This window comes from Terrapene carolina, unplaced genomic scaffold (assembly GCF_002925995.2).
Source record: "Terrapene carolina triunguis isolate 2854851 unplaced genomic scaffold, T_m_triunguis-2.0 Scaffold130, whole genome shotgun sequence".
NCBI lineage: Eukaryota > Metazoa > Chordata > Testudines > Emydidae > Terrapene > Terrapene triunguis.
The window spans coordinates 20,601,044-20,610,774 of NW_020664481.1; the positions used below are offsets into that span (position 1 = coordinate 20,601,044).

General features: G+C 45.5%; 1 protein-coding gene across 4 annotated transcripts in view; it reads left to right on the top strand.

Moving 5' to 3' along the window:
• Positions 1-9,731, top strand: part of KIFC3 (kinesin family member C3) — a 61,659-nt gene that overhangs the window by 20,996 nt on the left and 30,932 nt on the right. The window contains exons 1-3 of one of the 4 annotated variants that reach the window (XM_026652665.1): positions 73-165; positions 3,153-3,270; positions 6,331-6,476. In XM_026652665.1, coding sequence (XP_026508450.1) covers positions 3,189-3,270; positions 6,331-6,476 — 228 coding nt within the window. In that variant the 5' untranslated portion in view covers positions 73-165; positions 3,153-3,188. Of the gene's footprint in view, positions 1-72; positions 166-3,152; positions 3,271-3,428; positions 3,694-6,330; positions 6,477-9,731 lie in introns of those variants that run through there. The other 3 variants (XM_026652666.1, XM_026652668.2, XM_026652669.1) reach the window with 3 other exon arrangements.

Genomic DNA, 9,731 nt, shown 5'->3' on the forward strand with positions numbered 1-9,731 from the left:
GTGTGTGGGAGGGGAATGGGGCAGGTCCGCGACTTGCCTGCGGAATCCGGGCTCGCTCCGTGAGGGAATGACAGCGCAGCCCCCTGCCAGGGCCCTCCTGCCCCCGGGGGCGGCCAGCCCGGGCAGTGCCGGGCCCCCACCCCGGGCCCGGGCCGCTCCGACCGGGTGAGTCTGGCCTCGGCCCTTCGTGTTCCTGCGTCCGCGGGCCGGGAGCGGGGGGGGGGTGTGGATGCCTCTGCTTTGATCCTGGGTGTGTGTGTGTTGGTGCCTGTGTGTCTTCTCTTGTTTTGTCTCTGCATGTGTGTGTCTCTCTCTCCTGGTCCTACTGAAAGGAGCCCGAAGAGGAGCTCTGTGTAGCTGGCAAGCTGGTCCCCTCCATCCGCAGAAGTTGGTCCCATACAAGACATTCCTTCACCTGCCTTGTCTCTCTCAAAGGACTCTTTGTCATTGACGGCGGGGGTGGAGTGGGAGCGAATGCAGCAGTATGTGCAGTGTGCCTGGCACAGCTTTGTGCCTTTTAACCAGGACTTTGCTTCGGTCACCCCCTCCCGCTCCCCCAAATCGCCTCGATTTCCATCGGTCAGCATCCGAAGAAGTGGGTTGTAGCCCACGAAAGCTTATGCTCTAATAAATTTGTTAGTCTCTAAGGTGCCACAAGTACTCCTGTTCTTTCTGTATTTCCAGTGACTTGTTTGGCCGTCGATGGCACCTGGCAGGGTGTGCGCCGGCTGTTGGAATTCTGGTTTCTCCCCCGGAGTGTGAGCCTGCTATTGCGTTGCCATTACGCTTCACCTGCCAAGGCCCAAATGTGTGACAAGAACCATGCATGCGTGTGAGATAAATCAGAAATAGCAGAGCAGGACGCTTGGAAATACATGGGATTCATTCCATTAATATGCACAGCATAACGTTTGCAGTAATCTTCGTTTCAAGATTCAGCATTTCCAGTGGTCGTAATAAATGTACCGTAATAAACAGTGGGATAATGCCAGGGTTCTATCTGCAACTGCCACCGTCTCAATGGACTCCTGTGCCCATTTAGTGGCAGTTAAGAACCGGGGCCCCAGTTAGTGTGGGTTGGGTCACTCTAATAAGTGATGTAATGGTTAATGAGGCAGAGTGGAGAGGTGAAAAAGGGTGTTTTAAGGTTCCATTAATGTTCATGCAACATTTTGAAATCTTTGGATGAAAGGAGCTTGACAAGAGCAAAATAGAAAAGATTGTTTTAATTACACATCTACCCCGATATAACGCTGTCCTCAGAAGCCAAAAAATCTTACCTTATCTTATAGGTGAAACCGCATTATATTGAACTTGCTTTGATCAGCCGGAGCGCGCAGCCCCGCCCCCCCGGAGCACTGCTTTATCGCGTTATATCTGAATTCGTGTTATATCGGGTCGTGTTATATCGGGGTAGAGGTGTATTGTTTAATCAGCACCTAATGCGCGTTAGGTGCTTCACAGAGCATAGAAAAGACAGTCCCTGCTCTGAATTGCTTCCAGTCTAAGCATAAACTGATGACAGGGATTTTAAATAAAAATGCAGTTTAAAAAAAAATGTTTATTTCTCCTCTAGTTTCTGATCATGTGCTATTCTCTGTTTCTCCGTGACACTGGCGTTCCCTGCATAACTACACTTCTTTTAATGCAGTCTACCCTGGTTCAGAGATTTCTGACCAGAAGCTCTGTGTGTGTATGTGAGATGGTAAGGCTGATGTATCCAATTCTCCTAAGTTTGACCAAACTGACCTAGACAATCCTAGATCACAGAGCACTCTCCTAATGACGTCTCTCTTCATGCCACTGCCTGGCTGCCAAGCCACAGGTCTTTTTTGGTTGTTTTCGGTTTTGGTTCATCTCTAGGGCAGATTCCTTTTCTCCCCTTCATTATGGCTTTGAGTTTAGAGTCAGTCCCCGAGGCAGGGAATATTGCACTTTCTGACTACTTTACTGATTCAACTACATGTGCTCGAACCCGTGCTAGGCTCATACTTCCTCTCCAGATGACCCAATGGGATCATTAAGACACAGGCTCATTGAGCCACAACAATATGAATGAGAGCAGTTTTGTAAAGTTATGAATGATATTTTAGATGTCTAATTGAAACAAACACTGCCAAATCCTTCCTTGTGAGGCAGAGGATTTGAAGACTTCCTTACAGTTTAATCCCAAATGAGGGAATCTCTTTCCAGATGAGTGAGACGCAGAGGAGTTGGAAGGCGTGGGCATCCAGATGGCACATGCTACGTTGTAAAGCAGCTTGGATAGGAGTCTCTCGCTTATGCTCTAATAAATTTGTTAGTCTCTAAGGTGCCACAAGTACTCCTGTTCTCTTCCCCAGTCTGCTTCCAGCCGCTCTGGGCTATGGTTCTCATCCTGTGGAGGCCTGATTGTGGTATGAACTAGATCTCATTCTGATCTAAGTTATGAAGGTTTAAATCAAATAATTCCACTGAAATCCACTGGTGGAAAAACTGGTGCAAGACGAGAATCCGGCTCAACAACTGAACAAAGACCCCGAATATCTTTGCTATTCTTTGTACTGTGGTAGCACTTTTGAAGGCCCCAATCAAGATCACAGCACTGCAATAAGAGTGTGATGCAATAAGAGCATGATGCATAGGAGAACAGGTAAGAGACGGATGCTTATTTCCTGGCTATTGTACAAGGTGGTCTACAGACTCATAGGACGACATGATTCCTGCCCTGAAAAACGTACAATGTAAAAGTTATAAAATCAAATGTAGTAGTGGAAGAAGCTGGAAATGATCCAGGAATTATTAACCAAAACAACACGGGTAAAGAACACTCCAAACAACTATGGAAGCTATGGAATTTTGGCACTTAAAATGGAAACATCACAACATGAAGAAGGAAGCAACACAGCTACAATAACATTGTAAACAGGAATGATTAAGTTAATTACAGATACAGTGTGTGTAACGCCTGCTTTGTATAGGTCAGCATTTCTCATGTGGACAAATTCCCACTATTCAAATCTGAATCGTTCCAGATGTGTGTGGGAGTAGGAATCAAGATGGGGACATTGCTACTTGCATGGCTTGCTAGAGTGTCTCATCTTGGACTACTAACTTCCTGCAGCTGGAATCCAATCCTTTACTGGAATATCTTTGCTTGTGTTTATTCCCAGGCCCTGAGGTGTCGATCTGCTTTGGGACCCTATGCCATGATTACATCTCGCAAGACCTGGGATCTGGGACCTACTCCCTCATTGAAAGACCTGTGGAAAAAGGACCTCCCTCTTGACAGTGAGTATTAAGTGTTGGCTCATCCCATTCCATGCCCAGCCCACTCATGGTCACGCCCTTTCTCACACTACAGCCAGGAGAGGCTAGAAAACCAGCGAGCCCGCATTTTTGACATTTCTTTTTAGATGCCAGAGATGAGACTAAAATGGTTTCGGGGAAGCAATTCCGAAACAGACAAAAGCTGTTAGGTAACTCCAGGGTTCATCAGACAGGTGTTTCAGTGCTGCTGCTGTGGTGGAAGGTGAAAGGCTCCTCTCCCCCTTCCTAGTCAGAAGCCTTGGGACAAAAGTTAAATTTTAACATGTAAAAGAAAAAAAAATGATCTGTGATCTGCATGGAAGAAAAACACGTGGATTCTGTTCGTCCTTCATCTCAGCTCCTTGGGAGAGTTTGTTATCTCTCTAAAGCACGGAAACCAAATAGGTGAGTTTAGTTTAATGTTTTTTCTTCTTCAGGGGCTGACGCCTTTTCAGAAAGTAGCTAAAAGAACCAAAACCTACTTGTTGAAACATGCTGCTACTGCTATGCGGTTATACGCAACACACACTGTTGTTTGTGGGCTTCGAGGTCACTCTGAGTCTGGGGCTAAATGTTAAAGCCAGGTTTTAGCAAAAGGACTAGATATTTTGGGTGGGAAATCAAAAACAAATGGATTGTCTGCACTCTTTTATTGTTCACTCTCTGACACATTTAAGTTCTTCAACTTTGGCAGCAATTTGTCTATGTATTGTTTCCTCTTCTCTGATTTCTAACTACTGACCATAGACATGGCCTGGTCTGCAGCAGCAGGGGTCTGAAGTTATGTTTTCATTCCCCCCCATACCCTTTCCCCATTGAGCTAGTAGCATTCCATTGTTACTGGGTGGAGAGACTGGTGGGGAGTGAGACACTAAAAGCCAGTGTACTGTGGGATTAGCACCAGACTGTGTCCTACCTGGTGGCGGAATAATAATGTATATTAATTGCATGTATGTAATACCTTTTATTAAGGAACTACACATGATTTTGAAAGGTTGTTATTCCTATTTTAAAGATGGGGAAATGGGGGCATAGGGAGGCAAAGTGACATGCACAGCAAGATTATATATCTATCTTGTACGTATACAGCGCTCTTCACTATAATATCTGAGTACTTCCCAACTATTTAAGATCAGAAATAGCAATAACAACCTCTCTCTGTCCCTTTCCAGCCTGTAGGAGAAATAGCTTGATGTATTTATAGTAGTTTTTTGGTGTGTTTGTGTGTGAGAGAGATGAACTGATCATGGGAAAGCTGAATTGAAGAGTTCATTTTCATTTAGTTCTGGACACGGAGAGACCTGGAGTCATTCTTATTTCTTTCAGGGCTGGGTTCCCTCGTTTAGGCCCAGCTCCTGTGAAAGTTCTCTTTTCCACCCTTGCAAGCCTCCCCCTGTCGTCTGTATATTCATTGTACTAATGGGACGTAGACGTCATAGGAAGTTATGGTCACTGAAGGAGAAGTGATGTCTCAGATAGTTTGGGCCACTCTTGTACAGGGCTTTGAATATCAGGAAAGAGACGCTGAGTAGCCACTGGAGAGAGTTGAGTGAGTTTCTATGGTCATGATGACGTGCACTGCTAAGCCCAGGGGTTGCTGTGTTTTGCACCCACTGGAGCATCGTTCCTATATGTAATGAGTTGCAATGACCAAGCCTGAAGGTCACCAGAGTGTGGGTCACAGTAGTCAGGGCTGTGTCTGGGAGGAAGGAACACAATCTCCGGCTCATCACAGAAGCAGATGAGTGTTTTTTGCCACCATGGCTATTTGAGTATCCAGTAACATTGAGGAATCCACAACCATATCAACCCATAGCCTTGTGGTAACAGACACTCTTGAGAGTGGGTGATGTGAGAGAGGAGGCAAGTTCTTTAAAGTGCTTGCCACTTCCTGCCAGTATCACTTCAGTGGTCCTGCCAGGGTTCAGCTTTAGCCAGCTGCTCTCCATCCAGCGGTTGATTTTTGGCTGAGCATTGAGAGAGCTGGGAGATGATCCATTTTCTCAAGTGAGCTTTTTCTGCATTTGGACCCAGAAAAGAACAGAGTGGCTACGCTGCCTCTAGATTTGTCCTTGGTTCTGGTTCTGTAGTGAAGAACACATTCTGGGGGGAGGAGGTGTGAGCTCACTAGTCCTGCGATGTCAGTTAGACAGGTTTTGTGATGCAGACCTGGTTGGGCAGCTAGATAGGGGATAATATCATGGATACTGAAGTCACAAAATAAGTGAGTAGCAAAGGTGGGAGGAGAATCCAGGAATCCTGATTCCCAATCCCCTTGTGTGGGAGTTTTGACAGTACAGAAAAAGTTCAGGCGTCTGACAGCCTTGTAGATTGAGAGGTGAAGTTTGCATAATTCTTCAGAGTCTGTTTGGATTGTTTACAGCGTTCTTCAGAAAGATACATGAATAGATTCCTACAGTTTGGATTCCTGTAATTTATGTTAATTTGCTAACAAATCATATTTGCCCTAAAGGGCTCATTTTGCTCATTGACATTGCCAAAGTTGTAATAATACTTTGTTCTGGTATGGTGCTTTACATTTTCCAAATGACGTACAAAGCGGAAGTTGTAGTCATATGTGAAATGAGTTTGACAGGTCTCAGATCACTCAGGTAGGCAGACGATAGCTTTGCTTACGCCTTTTCCGTCTCCCCCCCCCCCATACCCCTTCTCTCCTCCCCTCTTTAGTATATGGCCCTGGGGCTGAGATTTCATACAAAGCTCATGCTTTCTTCATTGACCTGAAGTATTTTGGGCAGCAGGAATTGAAAGCTTGACAGTAGTTGTTAATGACCTTGGCTGTGAGCCAGAGGAGGGAGGGGGCTTGGATACCAGCTTTAGTTACTAGCATGATGATGGATGGCCTGGAACAGAACTTGGGGGGGAGGGGAGGAGGAGATAGGCTTGCTCAATGAGAACAGGAGGCATACCCTAGACTGAATCAATCTAACGGGATCCCTCCTCACTCTCTGCTAGACAAGCTGTTTGTAGTCAGTTTCTACTGGGCTGATTTATTTAACATTCTTGTTTGTTTTGTTTAAGGGACTGGACAAGATTCACTCCTCAGTGACAGTGAAGAGGCCTCCTCTGTCCAGACGCCTGTGCTGCCTGCATTGGTCCAACATAAAACTCTCCGTGTGAACTGGTGCGGCGCTGCAAGTCCACAAGGCCTCTACCTGACTGTGCAGGTAAGGAACTCCTGATCCCCTTCGGGGAGAGGAATGAAAGCCAGAGCACCTACTGAAGAACACATTCTTTATCTTCTGGCACTCGGTGGTTTTCTTTTCAGTTGTGTCTTCATGGGAAAGGGAGTGGGTTATCAGCTAAGTGTTATATTGGCATCTAGAAGTCATCTGCCTGCAGTGTAAAGGAGCCAAAAAATAGCTGGACTTCTCCACTGGGGAATACCTGAAGTGTACGAAGGATTTCCTGGTGACATTAGGCTGGTGTAATGACACTACACCAGGCCCCATCACAACTTCTGGTGCCTGGACATATCAGGGACATGTCTCAGGAAGAGAAGGGATGTGTTGGGGAAGGCAGGAATGCTCTGCATCTGTTGGGTGGTCCCTTGGGGACTGTTGCAGGCAGGGTGTAAGTCAAAGCAGCCCCTGGGCTGCTCTAACTTGTGTCAAGGGCTGAATCAATCCCCAGCAGTTCCAAAATCTGGAAGGAATAAAGATTGCTTACAGTCACCTTTGCACTCCCTAGATTTAGGGCTGCATTGAACTCATCTTAGCCACAGCCCAGGATCAGGGCCATTATCAGTAGAGGATCCCAAACCAAAAATCAGTAGTAGGGATCTCAACATTTCCCAGCAGGATGCATTTGGGGGGGAATATGATAAGTGTCCTCATTGTGAAACTCACAGCTGATTGAACTTAGTAGCACCACCACTCTCACCGCAGGAAATCCTCTAAGGAACTCAGACTATAGACCAACTACTAGCTAATTTAAAAAAAGCTCACCCTTAGATTTAGGGGCCAGATTTTTAGAACTAGCTTGTCTCTTTTCAAAATACAATTTATTCTGCTGCGTAAAGGCACTTTGTTGTAATACTTTATTCCCTGAGTGGAGATGGAAAGGGTGTTGGAAAAATATATCTCAGTTGTCTGGAAAGTGTTAGGAAACCAAATCCAGTGAGGAAGTGGTAAAGATTTAGTGGAACTGTTAAGAATAACATTTTTGGTGTCACTTTTGAGCTATATAATAAGCATCCAAGGGAGGAAGAAGACAAAACAAACAAGCAAACAAAAAAACCACCCCATGCTTTGCATACACCTTATCTCATATCTAGAGTTGTGCAATAGTGTTTACTAACTACTGATTAGATGGGTCATGGGTGGGGGAGAAGATGGTAGGAATTTCATATGGAGGGGTTAGAACAAAGGATTGAGAGTCAGGACTCCTGGGTTCTATTTCCATTTCTGTCACTCATTCATTGTTGGACTTTGGGCAAGTCACTTAATCCATGTCTCTATACAATGGAGACAATACCTATGTGTTTCACAGGAGTGTAGAGGCCACTGTGCTCCACTCTCCGTCGAGGCCCAGCGCCCCGTATAGCTTCAGGAATTACCTTCTGTAAAGTCAACAAGGAGTCTGGTGGCATCTTAAAGACTAACAGATTTATTTGGGCATAAGCTTTCGTGAGTAAAAACCTCACTTCTTCGGATGCATAGAGTCATCTATGCATCCGAAGAAGTGAGGTTTTTACTCACGAAAGCTTATGCCCAAATAAATCTGTTAGTCTTTAAGGTGCCACCAGACTCCTTGTTGTTTTTGTAGATACAGACTAACACGGCTACCCCCTGCTTCTGTAAAGTGCTTCTAGAATGTGGGATGACAGGCACTATCAAAGTGCAACATATTGTTTTCTGGCTGCAGTCTGAGAACTGCTCTCCCTCATCTTGAAGTTCAATTCAGAAACATTCCAGTTGTAATAACCACTCACCATTTTGTGTTGTGTATTGTACTCACTCTCGCCTTTCAGGTTTCTGCTCTTCAGGACAGGGACTTGTTCGTGTGGCACTGCTCACCCCCCTATCGTACAGTGCTTTTGTGATCTTAAGCCTGGTCTACACTACAAAGTTTTACCAGTAAAACTTGCCTTATTTCAGAACATTATAGATACAGTGTAACTAATAAAAGTAGCTTCTGAATGGGGTGGGGGGAAATTCTCAAGTCTCAGTCAGTGAACAGATTACACTAAAACCGTGTCCACACTGACAGTTTTCAGAAAACCTCCCATCATTGCTCCAGCACCAGTACAATCCCACTGGTGAGAATGCTAGTGGAGTCTGGCTACTGGTGCTATTACCACTATGTCATCTACACTTGCTTTCAGATGACACGAGGGTGAAAATGCTAGTGCCCGGTCTACACTAGTGCACCGATCACTGCTAGTGTCCTGGCATTAGATCTACAGCGGAGAAATCCCTATCATTGTCACTATAGAGACAGCTTCAAAGTCCTGTCTGCAGGCCTTTAAGGTAGTCCTGGCACAGCACCAGAAGCAGTGTCATCTTTCCTGGGGTAGCAGAAAGGAGAGGGCTTGCTCCTGGAATGGAGAAGAATATAGATTTATTTTTTCAAGCTACTGAATAGTTGTTACATAAATTATGATAATCCCCTTATTCCTCTCCATCCTTCCAGATCTGACATACTTGGGTAAAACTGTTAGACGTGAGGCTTGCTCCAAATCTGTGCCGCTGAACAGTGGCTCATTGTAGTTAAATGGTCCATGGAAATGAATTTACAGTGTGATACAGCAGTAGAAAAAGCCAGCGTGAATTCAGAAACAACATGTCATGGAACGCAGAATTGACAGTCTGTAGAATGACTACACCAACTAGAATCCTGTGTACATGACTGGGTCCCTCTTAACCAGGGAGGTGCTGACAAATGGGAAAGAATACAGAGAACAATAAACGTGATTTATGAGGCTAGATTAAAGGATACATTCATATATATTAAAGGATAGACTAAACTAAACGTGCATCTTGGCTGAACCACAACAAAGGTAGGGAGGGACACGACTATCTACCAAAAGGATGTCAAATATTAAAGAGAGTGAGGACTTGTTTAAGGTGGTTCAAGGATGGGGGTGTGATTAGGAGGAGTGGCATGAAATCAAGGAAAGGAAAATCGAGGTTGAATGTAAATGAAAACTTCCTGACACTGAAATCTGTAAAGCTCTGGTGACGTCTCCTGGGGAACGTGGTGGAAGCCTCATTGCTTGGGTGATCTGAAACTAGACTGGACAAACAGGGCTGGCTCTGGCTTTTTGGCCGCCCTAAGCAAAAAACAAAAACAAAAAAAACCAGGGCGGCCAGAATGGCAAAAAAACCTGCGGCGTGGCCGGAGCCAGGGTCCAGGGGGACTCCCTGCGCTGCAGATGTGCCCCGGCTAGCGGGAGGAGGGGGAGGAAGTGGGGGGGGGGG